We start from the raw sequence: 16,866 nt of genomic DNA, 5'->3' as shown, positions 1-16,866 counted from the left end.
CCAGGGTTCGAATCCTCACATACCCATGAAGCTCACTGGGTGACCTTGGGCCAGTCACTGCCTCTCAGCCTCATGAAAACCCTGTTCATAGGGTCACCATAAGTTGGAATTAACTTGAAGGCAGTACATTTAGATTACTGCAATGCGCTCTACGTGGGGCTGCCTTTGAAGACGGTCCGGAAACTGCAGCTTGTACAAAATGCAGCGGCCAGATTGATAATGGGGACTAGGCGCTCCGATCATATAACACCGATCCTGGCTCGCTTGCACTGGCTGCCTATATGTTTCCGGGCCAGCTTCAAAGTGCTGGTTTTGACCTATAAAGCCTTATACGGTGCGGGACGGACCACAATACCTGGTGGAACGCCTCCCCCGATATGAACCTTCCCGTACACTACGCTCTACATCGAAGACCCTCCTCCGGGTACCTACCCATAGGGAAGCTCGGAGGATGGTAACAAGAAAAAGGGCCTTCTCAGTGGTGGCCCCTGAATTATGGAACAATCTCCCGGATGAGGTACGCCTGGTGCCAACATTACTATCTTTTCGGCGCCAGATTAAAACTTTCCTCTTTTCCCAGGCATTTTAGCATTTTAGTATGTGTTGAAAACTGTCTTGATTCTTTTGGGAATTTTTATATTTTTAAAGTTTTAAAAAGTTTTAAATCTGTTTATATGTGACCTATTGTATTTTGATGTTGACTGTTGTGCACCGCCCAGAGAGCTTCGGCTATGGGGCGGTATAGAAATTTAATAATAATAATAAATAAATAAATAAATTTACATTTATATTTACATTGTGAAAAAGCAAGCAGTGTGAGTCAGACTGAGAGCTCATTGACACGGACGTTTACTAAGGATTAGAAGCTCCTTGTATATGAATTAAATTGGCTTCTTCCACAAGACTTTGGCCTCAGTTAGCACTCATCTCACTTCTTTTCAACAATAAATTTGGAGTTTCCCTATTCTGGAATAATCTGAATTGGGAAAATAATTCTGCCCCAAACTGTTGTTATTTTGGAACTGGACGAGAACCAAGGTCTGCGAGGCCAGTATGGTGCTATTAGAAGAATCCGAGTCCCTTCTTGTCGGAGTTTCGTCAACGTCCTGCCCAGGAGGGATATTGGGGGGAAGGCATACAGAAGCCCGTCTGGCCATGGTGTCGTCAGCGCATCCACTGCTTCCGCCCTCGGCTCTAGGTACCTCGAGAAGTAACGAGGCAGCTGGCAGTTGTGGCTGGAAGCGAAGAGGTCCACCGAGAGGGGGCCAAACCGGAGCTGGAGGAGGTGGAACACTGCCGGATGAAGCTTCCATTCCCCCGGGTTGACCTGTTGCCTGCTGAGCCAATCGGCGGTCACGTTTAGAGCCCCGCTGAGATGTTCTGCTCGTAACGACAATAGATCTTTAAATCTTTTATTTTTTTGTTTGCTGCTTATGTTTACTGTTGGTAGTTGATTTTATTGTGATATTCTGTATTTTAACCTTTTTGTACACCACCCAGAGAGCCACTCGCTATGGGTGGTTTATAAATGAAACAAATAAATAAATAAATAAATTGTGGTGGTTTTTGTTGTTGTTGTTGTGTGGCCACATCGGAACATTTCCCTACTCCCCTTTCCACACCCACTGCTTCTGTGACAATTTGCGGCAGCTGGCTAAAGAACTGTCTGGTTTTGATTTATTTTTGCAGATTGTGCACAAGTGAAAAAGTGATCATTTGAGACAAGGGTTGTTGTTTGTTCATTTTGTTTTACTAAAAAAATCATGTTGCCCATGAACTTGAAAAGTTACTCCCATAATGCTTTGGGACCTGTAAACAGACACCTGTGCACATGCTCAGTCACTGCTAGAATGGAGGGGATGGACTTAACTAATGAAAAGGTGGGGCCAAGAAAGACAATGTGGATAGAACCAATTTTGGAATTGTCAGGAAACAGTGATTTGGCACTAATAGCTTCAAGATCAAATGCACTTTTGTGTGGGCTACTTTTGATCAAACTCAAAATGGAAAAATGTGGATTGAACTTGCGATCCTGCTTGTATGTGTACGAGGCAAAAGAACCAAAGAGCCGAATGGAGCTCTGGAAGATTTGGGGATGTCTGTTGGGGTATACGATGAAAACCTCCACTTATGCTCAACCTGTATATTTGTACATAAATGTAAATATTACAAAATACCAGTAAGTCTCCAGTGATCCCATTTCTAAAGGAAACCAAGCCTAGGTATCACCATTTACTGTATTTTTAATGGTTTTTACTGTATGCTTTTTGTTGTTGTAACCACTTTGACATTTGTTTAAAAATGAAACTAAGTAAGGTCAGATCCATGTCCACTCTGGCTGGTGAAAACCAGCTGAGGAAGATTGCTACAGTTATCAGTGCTCCCTGTTGCCGCTCTCCCAGTCTCCAATATATACCATTGATGCTGACTATCCGCCACGAGCATTTTATTTCCAACCTTCCTTTTCAGGGAACAATAGCTGAGTGGCTGGCCACTTTGCAGCTTCAGGATTACCCAGATGCTGTTGGCTTTCTCAGTATTTCCCACTTTAGCTTTCAATCTCTGGAAATGAGTCAGCACATAGTAATTGTATCCTATTAGTCCTAGCAGGTCATCCTGCAGCTTTTGATAACTTTGACTACTGGGATTCTTGAGGATTGGATCCAATGGGTGGTTATAGAACAGCTCTTCAGACCCCATTGATTTCAGATAAAAGGATTATAATAATGAGCAGAACTTCCCTGTGAGGTCTCACAGTATTTGACTCGTCCTTTTGGGAACATACCTGTCTAGATAGCAATTCTGTCTTCTTTAAAAAACAAACGTATTTAATATTTTCTGGATTGTTGTTATTGTACCTCTTGAGTAAAAGTTCATCTAATGAATTTGTGCATATAAGTAAAAAAGAAAACATGCACTTGAAAACAGGGATGGGCAATTTCCTTGGGGGTAATCTGCGATGGATGGAGCCAAAGCCAATGATGAGCAGGGCCAGAGACAAAAGTGTTACTGATTAATTAATTTGGAATAAAGACTGCCCTTCTTCAATTTTCACCATGTCTAACCCAAATTACAATTTGCAGTCCTATCCAGATCTACTCAGAAACAAGACACACTGTGTTTAATGTGGTTGTTTTCAAATAAAGATACCAAGGATTTTTTAAAAAAAAATGTTGTTTCAATTTATATCCTACCCTTCCTCTCGAAGGAGCCCAGAGCGACAAACACATCAATGAAAAACATTTTTAAAAATTCTAAAAACAGTTCAAAAACATTATCTCAACCGGTGATCTCAGGGTTGCCAAGAACAGTGCCTTTCCATCATCAGATCCCAACAGACCCCCATCAAATGCCAACTGAACAATATAGTTACTGTAAAGCAAGTGAAAGTAATTCCTTTCGGACTTTAAAGTGCTACATACACATATGGCAGAAACTTACCTATTTGTTCCCAGAAAAAAAGTCTTTCCTCAAAACATAAAATCAGGAAAAAGGTTTTTTTAAAAAAAAATCAATTTCATTTTATTAATTAATATACTGTCCCTTCTAGTTATTCTGAAACTACATCAAAAGAGGGAGGAAATAATTTAAAAGCCAGGAAAAATAGGGTGAAAATCACCAGGAAGAACAGTGATAGGATCAAAGAACAGGCCATATTTATTTCTGCTGGAGGCTACTTACAATAAGATTGGGAACTATAGGCCTCAGGTTGCCCACCTGTGCTTTAAAACCTTACTTTTGGGGAGCAGATAATGGAGATCACAAGAGCATAACAGACTATCAGGTGAAAATCATGACATCAGATTTATGGCCTTTCTGTGCACATGCATATCTGTAATGAGGTAAGCAAAGGCAGAAAACATTGGGGCTATTTACAGCAGGATAACACTACAATAATATTGATTTCCAAGTATTGTCCCTGCAGATGGCAGAGTTCCGGTGTGTTCTGCTGGTGCCTCAAATCATCATTTTCCTGTGATAGCACACGTCCTCATTACTTGTATAAGTTCACCTTGAGCAGGACAATTATATATATAATCTACATTGTTCCTCGTTCTCCATTTGCTAAAACCCAAAGCAAAAGGCAGAGAGATGTGTGGAGCAATGGATGCTAGATGCAATTTCTTTAAGAGTCCAACAGCCCGGATGATCTAATCAATATGCAAAAAGAACCCCCTTGTGCCAAAATGAAAGAACAAAAACAACCCCCCACAACATGTGTTAATTACTCAGCATAGCAGGGTAAATGAAACTTCATTTGGTTCCTTTCCAGCTGATCTCTCCAGTTTCATGTCTTACATGATCCGTGTCACCTCCTCACTCTGTAGGTGAACAGAGGACACAATACCCTTTCATTGTTCTAGAGACTGAAATGCCCCTGAGGATTTCTCCACATTGGAGGAGAAAGGAGGATTAAATAAGGCAGTGGCTTTGGTGAACTAGCAAGGGAAAGTGCTTCATACAGAGCCACATATGCTGACAGGGAAGATGAAAGAGGGAGGGATGCAGTACATGGCATATCAGAAAGCTCGCTCTAGTCCCATTTGGAATGGCAGCTAATAAAGGCCACAGCCCTTCTGCAGATGGTAAATTTACAGATCCTGCATGAAGTATGGCTTCTAAAAGGGGCGTAGACTAGAAAGTGGAGGTTTTTTCCTGCAGTGCACACATATCACAGTGTATAATCAAATTGCACAAATGGATCTATGAGGAATGCTCCTGCAATATGATACAAAGTTTGATTTTATTTTGAATCAGACTAATGGTCCATCTATCCTAGCCTTGTCAACCTTGACCAGAAGTCTCCTTTAATTAACTCACCAAGAAGTCAGGGAGAAGTCTTAAAAGATGCATAGCTCTCTTTCACCCATATCATACATTTACCTTATTGACTGATGCACAGCTAATCAGCTCCTATATAGTGCTTCTCTCTAAAGCCCTCTGTCCCTTTACCTATATGCGGTCATTCAAACAAACAGCTCACCCCACTCTGCTTCTACAGAGCACGACCTCCTCTCACGCCTCCCATCTAACTCTAGATCTGCCTTCTTATTCTCATTGCCATGGTGGCAGAAGTGGTACCTGGGCATTTTGCTGGGCATAACAAAAATGGTTTCTGCTTTTATAGCTTTTAGATATGTGATGTTCTGGGCAGAAAATGGAGCCCCAACGAGAGAATCCATCTGGTAGTAGTAGTCAATAGACAAATATCTGCAGAATGTTGGAAGGAGGGGGAGAGTCAGAAGCTTGGTTTCATGGAGACTGACATTTATTCCATTTGGTGGAAATGCCTTAAGCCTATTTCTAAATGATGCTTGACATTCTGTGAACATCTCAGACTTTTTGACTCGAAGTCTGAATTCTCTTTTAATAAAAGATGTGTGTATACAGTGGCATTTTACAACAAGTTACAGCTTGCAGAATCAATAGCTCTTTTTGTTTTGCGGCCGCAGTACCCTGACATATAGCTTCTAAATCAGTTCTCTCCTTTTAGTAGGAAGGATGCAGACAAAGCTCTGATTCTTTTTCATTTGCCCCCACATGAACACATAGAGATTACTATGAGCCCCGTCTGCATAACCCAGCAGACATGGCCTCAGGCGATGGAAAGGGAAGAGGGTCTAGTAATTGTCATTTATCAATATTCATACAAAATCCTGTATCACCCTCTTCAAGTGCCCCCACTCATAACCTCTCATAACCCAAATAAAAATAAGATGAAAACAGAATCCTGCTACTCATCACCAGAGGGAAATTCTTCTCAATGTTCTCCCTCCTCTGTGGAATAATTGACATTATTTATTACCACTGAAGCCTAATCAGGTTTGCCATTAGGCCTTTTCTGTAATCATACTTGTGTTTGTCAGCACAGTAAAACCAAAAGGGAAAAGCCAACACACACAAACAGAAACTAGACCAATCACTGTATTGCTTGATGATGTCACAGCCAGCCAATCCAAACTCCTTTAGCTGTTCTCCCTGCTCTTCCATGCAGGTTCCTCCTTGTGCTGTATGGAGTTTTTAGGGTTTTTTCCTCATAAGAGGGAAATCTAAACCTAGAGCTCCTCCTCCCCTGTAGCTCTCCCTCAGGCTCTAACACCATTCCCAAGATCCTGTCAGCTCGGCTACCTAAAGTGGCCTCCGCCATCCCCAGAGTGATGCAAATGGAACTGAAATAGCTCCAATCTCTCCCAACCATTAGCACTTTGAGGTCTGAATGCCCAGTCAGCTCTTCACAGCCAACTGCTCCCCTGCTGCCGCTGGGACTCACCTAAATTTATCTCCAAGGATGGGCAGCGTTTTTAAAAGTAGATCCTGATCTGATGTGCTAGGAAGAAGAAAATGATTTTTCCTGAGAGTAAACAACTGACTGATATGTGCATTGCTCCTTTAAATGTTTTCATTTTAAAGTAATTTGGGCTTTCCATATAGACAAAGCCAGTTTTTAATCTACAGACCAGCACTCGGTTGTCAATCTTTATCCACGTACTGGGGACCCAATCATTATCTTGATATAAATTTGCAAGTTAACATATATGATGCAAAACTGGATGTGTTCAGTTTTGATCTCTGGCTGGTTCACAGTCTTGCACAGATATATTCTGTGGCAATGCAACAAATCACAGCAGTAAAGTCTCTATGGGCCTCCCTGGCTACTGGAGTTAACACATTTTCTGTGGTGAATGAGGCCTTGCTTGGGAATTATAGGCAGTTTGTGAATTCTCTCACCCTTGATGTAACCCATGAATTTAATAGTGCTCTTGACAAGCTGATCCAGAGATGCAGGAAATTCCTATTAGTCCCAGGTTTAGTCTCTCAGTCTCCTGGTCAAGTCACTCCCCAAGGTCCCTCCATCCTTAAATAACTGCACATGAACACATCAGTGGAAGATGGAAGCACATCAGGCACCCTAATCTTGCACATTGCAAAGAAAGTGTTGTGTGGCATTTCACCACCCTAGGACAGGGGTGAGCAAACTTCAGGCTTCTGTATCAATCCATGTTAAGTTTTACTCAAAATCCACCAACTGGAGTCAGATGCAAACATACTCTTAGCATTAAGGAAAAGGATGCATCTGCGCAGATGCTCAGCACAGGAATTTGTTTTCAGTGCCAGAATTGAGTTCCCAGCCCTATCATACAACAATCTACTCCTGGGTTTCCCCCCAAGTTTTCTTCATCTCAACAACCTAATTTAGAAGAAAAAAGTGCCCTTTTTGGCTGTTACCATCGCCCAAGTTTTTTATTTTGGAAAAAGAGCTGCTAATATTAGTGTGTGAGTTCGTAGTTGCAGCTTGTTCTCTGTGTGAATGTGATGGTGTGTGATAAGAGTGTGTGTGTTTGTTAATTGGGTGTGAGTTTTTAGGTTTTAATATGTGCCTGGGTGAGAGGATTCAGAGTAGAGTGGGGAGTTCTGAGGGGGCCCCAATTGGTGTGGTGACGGGCAGAGGGAGATATGGCGTTGTGAGGAAGACTGGCCAGGTGAGGGGAACTCGGCCCAGGCAACTGACGACTGTGCCTTGTTCCGGTCTCCCTCACACCCACAGGTCTTCTGGTTGTCCTATCAGCCAGCTCTCAGATCTCCGGAAGCTGTTACTAAATGTCAGATCAGTACAAAATAAGATCTCCCTCATCCACGATTTAATTGTGGATGAGGGAGCTGATCTGACATGCATTACCGAGACCTGGGTGGGTGAGCAGGGAGGAGTTGGCCTCTCCCAGCTGTGCCCACCGGGGTATTTGGTTCAGCATCATGGTAGATCTGAGGGTCGGGGAGGGGGGGTCGCTGTGGTATATAGGAGTTCCATCTCCCTCTCCAAGCACCCTGTCCATGTGGCTACTGGTCTTGAGTGTTTGCACCTGGTGTTGGGTCAACGTGACAGACTAGGGGTTCTGTTGGTGTACCGCCCACCCAGCTGCCCAACGGACTCCTTAACTGAGCTGACGGAGGTGGTCTCGGATGTTCTGCTGAGATCCCCTAGACTGTTGGTGCTGGGGGATGTCAACATTCATGCCGAGGCCGCCTTATCTGGGGCGGCTCAGGACTTCATGGCTTCCATGACAATCATGGGGCTGTCACAATATGTTGTTGGCCCAACACATGTAGCAGGACACACTCTGGATTTAGTTTTTGCCACTGGACAGGGCGATAGTGATCTGTATATAGGGGGTTTTACGTCAGTCACTTTGTCATGGACAGATCACCGCTTGCTGATGTTTAGACTTACAGCGACCTCTTCCCTCTGCAAGGGTGGGGGACCCATTAAGATGGTCCGCCCCCAGAGACTAATGATTCCTGAGGATTTTCAAAGGGCTCTGGGGAGTTTTCCGGCTGATAGGGCTGGCGCCCCTGTCGAAGCCCTGGTAGAATTGTGGAATGGAGAAATGTCCCGGACAGTTGACACGATCGCCCCTGTGCGCCCTCTTCGCTGTAGAGCTCATACAGCTCCATGGTATACCTTGGAGCTGAGAGCGATGAAACAGTGTAGGAGACGGCTTGAGTGCAGATGGAGGCGAACTCCTGATGGATGCAATTATGTACTGGTAAGTGCCTATACTAAGTTGTACTTAGCAGCGGTGAGGGCAGCAAAAAAGCAGTATTTTGCTGCCACCATTAAATCATCGATCTGCCGTCCAGCGGAGCTCTTCAAAATTGTCCGAGGGCTATTACATTCTGGCCCTATGGACATGGTGCAGTCATCTCAGGCGCGCTGTGATGAATTTGCTAGGCACTTCCAGGATAAGATCTCTTGCATCCGCCAGGACTTGGACTCCAATGTTATAGCAGTTGAATCGATTGAGGTGTCCAGCGCACAGTCTTGTCCTGTTTTTTTGGATGAGTTTCAGTTGGTACAGCTTGAGGACGTTGACAAGGTGCTTGGTCTGGTGTGTGCGACCACTTCTAGATTGGATCCTTGCCCTTCGTGGCTAATAAAAGCTAGCAGGACTGGAGCAGCCGGCTGGGCCAGGGCGGTGATTAATGCTTCTTTGCGGGAGGGAGTGGTCCCTGGACTCTTGAAAGAGGCGACAGTGAGACCACTCCTAAAGAAACCGTCCCTGGACCCGGAAAATCTTAACAACTATCGGCTGGTAGCTAATGTCCCATTCCTGGGCAAGGTCCTGGAACGAGTGGTCGCCAACCAGCTCCAGACACTCTTGGATGAAACCGATTATCTGGATCCATTTCAGTCCGGCTTTAGGCCCAGTTTTGGCACAGAGACAGCCTTGGTCGCCCTGTATGATGACCTTTGTCGGGAGACAGATAGGGGGAGTGTGACCCTTCTGATTCTCCTTGATCTCTCAGCGGCTTTTGATACCATCGACCATGGTATCCTTCTGGGGCAACTCGCTGATTTAGGAGTGAGTGGTACTGCGTGGCAGTGGTTCCGCTCCTATTTGGCGAGCCGTCCCCAGAGGGTAGTGCTTGGGGAGCATTGCTCGGCACCTTGGGACCTCCGGTATGGGGTTCCACAGGGGTCAGTCCTGTCCCCCATGCTCTTTAATATCTATATGAAGCCGCTGGGTGCGGTCATCAGGAGTTTTGGGGTGCGTTGCCATCAGTACGCTGATGACACGCAGCTCTATTTCTCCTTTTCACCTTTTTCAGGTGAGTCTGTCGACGTGCTTAACCGATGTCTGGCCGCGACAATGGACTGGATGAGAGCTAACAAACTGAGGCTTAATCCAGACAAGACTGAGATGCTGCTGGTGGGTGGTTCTCCTGACCAGATGGCGGTTGTTCGACCTGTTCTGGAGGGGGTTGCACTCCCCCTGAATGATCAGATCCGTAGCTTGGGAGTTCTTTTAGAACCATCCCTGTCACTTGAGGCTCAGATAGCCTCGGTGGCATGGGGTGCTTTTTACCAACTCCGGTTGGTGGCCCAGCTACGCCCCTATCTGGACAGAGGGAACCTCGCCTCCGTAGTTCATGCGCTGGTAACCTCGAAATTAGATTACTGCAATGCGCTCTACATGTGGCTGCCTTTGAAGACGGTCTGGAAACTGCAGCTTGTGCAGAATGCAGCGGCCAGATTGTTAACGGGGACTAGACGGTCCGACCACATTACACCGGTTCTGGCCCGCCTGCATTGGCTGCCTATATGTTTCCGGGCCCGGTTCAAAGTGCTGGTTTTAACCTACAAAGCCTTACACGGCACAGGACCACAATACCTGTTGGAACGCCTCTCCCGATATGAACCTGCCCGTACACTACGCTCATCATCGAAGACCCTCCTCCGAGTCCCTACTTATAGGAAAGCTCGGAGGGCGGCAACACGGAAAAGGGCCTTTTCAGTGGTGGCCCCCAAATTGTGGAACAACCTCCCAGAGCAGATACGCCTGGCGCCAACGTTACTATCTTTTCGGCGCCAGGTTAAAACTTTCCTTTTCGCCCAGGCATTTTAATCGTTTTAACCATCTTAATCATGTTTGTATGTATGTATTGGAATTGTTTTAATTTAATATTCTGTATTTTAATTGCATTTTAATGTGTTATATGCTATTGTGTTTTTATGTTGTTTTGTTCTTGTTAACCACCCAGACAGCTTCGGCTATGGGGAGGTCTATAAGTTAAATGAAATAAATAAATAAACATTTTTTCTTCTTTTTTGCTATTGTTAAACAATTGGGAATCAAAATCCTTGCTGATCTACCGCAAACCACTCAAGAGAGCTACCAGTAGATCCCAGTCTACCTTCTGCCCACCCCTGCCCTAGGGGAATGGTTCAAGTGAGAGGTAAAAGGACTCAGGCCATACTAAATGGAAATTGACTGACTTCAAGTCGATTCCGACTTCTGGCAACCCTACGAATAGGGTTTTCATGGTAAGCGGTATTCAGAGGGGGTTTACCATTGCCTTCCTCTGAGGCTGAGAGGCAGTGACTGGCCCAAGGTCACCCAGTGAGCTTCATGGCTGTGTGGGGATTCAAACCCTGGTCTTCCAGGTCATAGTCCAACACCTTAACCACTACACCAAAATGGCTCTTGCATGGCCATACTAACAAGGTAAAATAAAAATTGGGGATGGTCAGGAAGGCAAAGATCTTCTTGCATCAGGTTATTATTATTATTATTATCATCCTATTGATTTCTGACAATACTATCATTATGTAGTTTTTATTTTTATATATATATTGCTGGAAATAATAACATCAATTGCAGAATGATAGCAAATAACTTAAACAAAACAAAACAAAAACTTCCATTGACCCAAACCATGAGTGGACAAACTTTTTTATTCAGAAATCGTATTGCCAATTTTACACTGGCCAGTAGGATGTGTCCAACAGAACACAATCTGTGCGAGCTCTTTTTTAATCCCTTCCTATGGTGTACATTTTTTTTGTCCCACTGTTGCTTCTGGTCAGATTGTTAAAGCGGTACAAACCTCTTCAAACTCTGTGTACCTCATATGGAAATAGTATGAACATATATACCACAAGCAGTGAGCCCTCTTTTAAATCTCCTTCAACTCTCTGGAGAAAAACATCTGTCTCCAGCCTCATGTTGCCTCTTTCATTCAAATAAGCACTACTATTTTCACCTTATGCAGAAAACTCAGCTAAGCAATAGGAGCTCCATTCCTGGCTGCCATGCTCTAGACAGATGGAGGAGGGACCTACATACAAAAGTACTGAGGGCCTGATTTATTTGAGCTAATTTTGAAGCAAATTAAAAAGCCAATGTATTCCTTGGCTGAACTGCTTCCTTTCAAACCTTTTAGCAAATAAAAATGATATTTGAACATAGTCCAAAATCAGAGGTCTTTGATCCATAGGCCTTTGTGGGGGATATTTTTAGAAAATAAGAGACAGGATTCTATCATGGGACATTAATAAATATAAAGCTGTGGAAAAGAACATAGCACAGTCCTAGAGAGGATTCCCAGATTTCTCTGTGTTTGCCCACTCCTGGAAGTTGTGGAAGAAGCAGAAGTTACTATGGCTTGTTGGAGAGAGCGCAAGATTATCAGTCTATTCCATCTATGGGTAACAAGCATCCATGTCCAACCATTGTTAGGCAAGGGAGAAGCCTTGAGCATGGTATGACTGGATAACCTGGCTGATTAGATGATTTGTCATCTTGCTGCCCCCTGACAGGACAAGATCAGGTTTCATCATTTACAAATAAGCATTATTATGCCCCTCACCCAAACTAATTCTCTTCCCTTCCCTGCCACCCAAATCACATCTTTCCAATTTTTGATCATGAAGTCTTGTATGCAGCACCACCTGAGAACTACAAGGCTCTCCTACAGTGACCATACAGGGGACATAATAACAGGAATAGTTAACATCTAAACAAAAAGGGCTTTACCTCACCAACCCAATGATTTTAAGATGGAATAGATCTTGAAAACGGAGTTCACTCCAATCAGTCTAAGAGTTTATGAGAAAGCACAGCAGATCCTAAAATTGGATGGTAAAGGTCCAACTTAGCTTTTGTGGCAGGGTACAACTGACTAGATTGCTCAACCTGGAATTGGGTTCATGTCTATGTTTTGACTATATTGGCACTCAGCCTCAATTCCCGATCTCACCTCACAAGTGAAGAAGACTGAAACTAAGGATTATAGAACAACCTGCACATAAAGAGTGGTATAAAAATAACTCTTCCTAGAATCAATGATTAGAATAAGACCATATGAAGTCATGAATGGAATATTTTTCTGTTCAAAACTGGGTGGCACTGGAGATAGGGAGGAAGAGGGCTGGGCTGGGCTGCAGGGCAAGTTGATTCAGATCTCTAAGGTTAGGCACCATCATGTTCAACTCAACTTTTTAAAAAAAATATGTTTCTAAAGATGTTTTGTTTTAATACGTTTTTAAGAAGTTTTAATACATTTTAAAGTCTGTTTTTAAGATGTTTTCGAGTGTTTTTAGTGTTTTGTTTGCCACCCTAGGCTGCTTCTGGGAGGAAGGGCGGGATATAAATTTGACAATTAATAAATAAATAAACAAACAACAAGCAATAATAAAGTGTACCACCACCTCACAGAAACATTCTGCACACCCTCCAGTGTCACAACACCAACTGCATTGAGCCTGCCAAGCAAAAACCAAACCAACCCACAGCTTATTAAAATAAGGCTCCTTTGATCATGTAAGGAATAGCCTGCAGGCTTTTTGTTAACTATGGAACTGTAAGTGTCTGCTGGACTGATGAAGCATCAGTCCAAAGGACTTATGAGTTTGGTCAAATAGTCTAATAAGGAAAAATCTCTTGGCCTGATCCAGTGGCTACCAAAGTAAGTGGGACTCTCTCCATTAATTTTAATGAGTTTCAGATTAGACCCTCAAGCTGTTATTGATTTCTGTCAGCTCTCCCTTGTGCTCTGTTGACTGTTATGAACCCATCTGTGCTACTTTCCTGTTTTCTCTGGCCTTGGCATTCAGTCTACCCCATATCCTGTCACTACTCTTTTCAGTAAGCTTGTCTACACTCGTGGCTTAGTGCAACTCAGGACTTGTGTGGTGTAAGTTCACAATGTATGCACAGCCTTTAGACTATAAGGTGACTACTCCTCACTGCCTTATTAGAAACAAACTCTGTGCTCAAAAATCAATAGGATATCCTACATCAAAAAAGGTCTGTCCTTCTTGTGCTTCCTCTGTGCATGACTTGCTTGTCTGAAACACCCCCAAAATGGTCCTTTTACTCTCCCCGCTAGATCTCATATTGTGCAACTGTACAAAAATCATGCTGCAATTTATGCAAGGGTGTAAGCAGCCCTGCATCAAAACACAAACCTGGTGGGAAATAATTTTGCCTGAGTAGACAAGGCATTGGAGGGAAATGAGCAGGAGACACAGCAGCAGAAAACTGTGATAGAGGGCAAGGAGGTAACCTTTCTGTCACCACTCATTTATATATCATCTTAAGACTGAGAAAAAATCACTCTTTTTCAAAGTGGTATAGTACAAACTGTGCAAACACAACTTTCAGAGATACATAAAGATAGGCTCAGATCCACTACCACCACCCAGCAACTCAGCTACAGACTGCTGCAATCTGATGCACCTTAACTTGGGAGAAAGCCGTATTACAGTATTTGCTTCTGAATAAATATGCATTGGGTTGTGCTGCACATCTAACCTTTACATCTAACCTATGCTTTCTCTTCTTTCCATATCAAAAGGAAGATGCAGTCCATCTACAAAGAGTCTCTATAATCACTGCACACTCTTCATCTCACTGTAGTCTTTGGCCTATCAGATTTAAGCAACTTAATGCCATGTGTATTGAGAAAAATCCTTATATCTATTATATAAATTACAGCTCTTAGCCAATCAAATCTTAGGAAATAGCATAACTGAGAAACGTGTTGTTATGGGTCAGTAGTTGAACAGAAACCTTGCATTCCAACTGGTGGCAAAAACTCAATTTCAGTGTAATTTAAAAATTACTCAAAGCTGTATGTGAAAACTAGTTCAATAAACCACACTCAACAATTAAATCATCCAAGTGAGTATCAATAACAGACTGATAAAAGAAAATTACTCCCTACTGGAAAGGAAATTAAAGGCAATAGAGGATCAAATGCCCAGAAGGGGTCTAGGCAAGGCTGTTTTCTATAACCCAAGGATGCCATAAAATGAGTTTGTTGAATTGATAATTGTCCCAGGTTTCTTCAGGGAAAAGCTCAATATGACACATATTATTCTTATTTATTGGCAAATGCCCCCAAGATCCTTATAAATTAAGCTGCTGGTTCCACTGGGTTTTGATTTTTCCAGTTAAAGTGTTCAGAGTAAATGAATGTGACAGTAGGTGCCTTCCTATCTTCAAGCTCACCATGGGGAAGCAAAGGGCTTAGTGTATATAACAACAAATAGATATGAGCCACTCATCATACTGCATTTTACTTAATGTAACCAAAAAAAGCCATTTTCAGCACAAACATGTATATTATTAGAATAGCAAGATAGTAATATCACCCCTGTGCTTTATCGACTCCACTGGCTCCCAATTTGCTTCGGGGCCCAATTCAAAGTGCTGGTTCTGAACTTTAAAGCCCTAAATGGCCTTGGACCAATGTACCTGAGGGACCGCTTATGCCCATATGTACCTGCCCGGGATTTAAGATCATCTGCCTCTGGTCTCCTCTACATGCCTGGAGTGAAAGACATTAGACTGACAGGCACGCGGGAGAGAGCTTTTTCAGCTGTGGCCCCCAAGCTTTGGAACACCCTACCCAAAGAAGTCCACTCTGCTCCCGCCCTGATGGTTTTCCAGAGACTTCTGAAAACGATCTTGTTCCAGAGAGCCTTTGGGAGGGACTGAAGGTAGAGCCTGACACTGATTTTATTATTTTATGCTTTCTACGTTAAATTTTACCCTTGTAGTCCCCTTTAGTACCACTCCCTATATATATGTATATATGTGTATATATATGAACGTAATTGTGATTAACCAAACAGAGGTTTTTATTGTATTAACAAAATGTTTCAGCTTCCGCCTTCATCAGCTGCCAACATACAAATGCTGTTACCAAGGTGGCAGTTATAGAGCTCAAGGTGGCAGTTATAGAGCTTTGAGGATGGAATGCTCAGAGGGGCTTCCTTTGCAGAAGCTAAGTAGTGGTGGTACTGTCCTCCAGGTTCAGGCCATGTGGTGCCAATGTGTCCAGAGAGTAAATCCAAAAGTTCTCCCTTTTGGTCAGTGCTGCTGGATCTGCTGGCATCTCTATCACTGTTTTGTTAATCACAATTACGTTCATATATATTTTTAGGTGATTAACGGAATCTTTATAGGGATCCAGAGCAAGACGTTCTGTTTGTTGCTTTCAAAACTGTCTTATGTGTGTGTGTGTGTGTGTATATATATAGTATTTTATGTATTTTAATTTATTTTCATGTTTTATGATTTTATTGTTTACAATTTTATTATGTACGTGTTTGATTTTATTTTTGTAAGCCACCCTGAGTGCCCTATTACAGGGTAGAAGGGTGGGATAGAAATATTTTAAATAAATAAATAAATAATATGGGCTGGCAGTTGCACACACACAATGCAGTATATTCCAAACCCTCACTGTTGACTAGCTAGTGGCTTGTAAAAAACAAAAGAGCTTTCAAGAACCTAGAGGCTGATCTGCTATATAATCCTATGCCATAAACATCACATATTAAGATCATTCCCTCTAATAGCAAACTCAGGTGGTTGAGTGCTGACAAGGTTGGCAGCAAAACAGGCCCACTGAGAACAAGGGTGTGTGTGGTATTATCATGATGGGAAATCCTGAAGTATGCAGAAGTAAATTTAAAAAAACAAACCCAAAGTGGTAAAACCTCCCTGCAAAAAAGCTCAACGAGTATGTGAAGTGGCCTCCAGGAGCCACAGAATGTCTGTTGGGAAAGAAAAATGGAAGGGTGGGCAAGGAGGGGGAGAAATGAAGTGTCCTGCTTGAGCCCCTTACAGTTTATAGTATCTTGGAGGAAGGCATGACTGGTTAGCTCCCTGAACAGGGAGAGGGGGAGAATACACTGCCAAATTTTGTTGTAGGTCCCACTTGTATGCCATGTCCCTTGTACTGCTTTACTCACCAGATTGAATGACTATGACAGAAGTCTAAAGCAGAGATGATTTGTCGGAAAAACTTCCTGGCTTCTTTTGGCGTTAATCTTCCTTTCTTTACAAGATAGTCGAAGAGCTCTCCACCAGACACGTGTTCTAGCACCAAATACCTGTAACAAGAGAGGAAATAGTTCTTCCATTATATGTGATCAAGCAGATGTTTGAAAAAACACGCACGCAGATGTCTGCATAATAACCTGTACGCAATTTTCTCTAGAGACAGCAAAGTGAGACAATGTGAAAACTGGTGCCCTGTACATTTTTAACTGGGCTGTAATCAAGTGAATTCCGT

General features: G+C 43.0%; 1 protein-coding gene across 16 annotated transcripts in view; it reads right to left on the bottom strand.

Moving 5' to 3' along the window:
* BRSK2 (BR serine/threonine kinase 2) overlaps window positions 1-16,866 on the bottom strand; it is a 708,663-nt gene that overhangs the window by 164,690 nt on the left and 527,107 nt on the right. For all 16 annotated transcript variants that reach the window (XR_009760589.1, XM_061610115.1, XM_061610101.1 and 13 more), the window contains one exon: window positions 16,544-16,684. Coding sequence is in view for 13 of the 16 variants with exons in the window: in XM_061610115.1 (XP_061466099.1) it covers window positions 16,544-16,684 (141 nt within the window). In the remaining 3 variants the exon portion in view is untranslated. The remainder of the gene's footprint in view (window positions 1-16,543; window positions 16,685-16,866) is intronic.

The sequence above is a fragment of the Rhineura floridana genome, chromosome 2 (genome assembly GCF_030035675.1).
Source record: "Rhineura floridana isolate rRhiFlo1 chromosome 2, rRhiFlo1.hap2, whole genome shotgun sequence".
NCBI classification, from domain to species: Eukaryota; Metazoa; Chordata; class Lepidosauria; order Squamata; family Rhineuridae; genus Rhineura; species Rhineura floridana.
The sequence above is the reverse complement of the archived record's forward strand: the minus strand, read 5'-3'. Positions and strand labels throughout refer to the sequence as shown.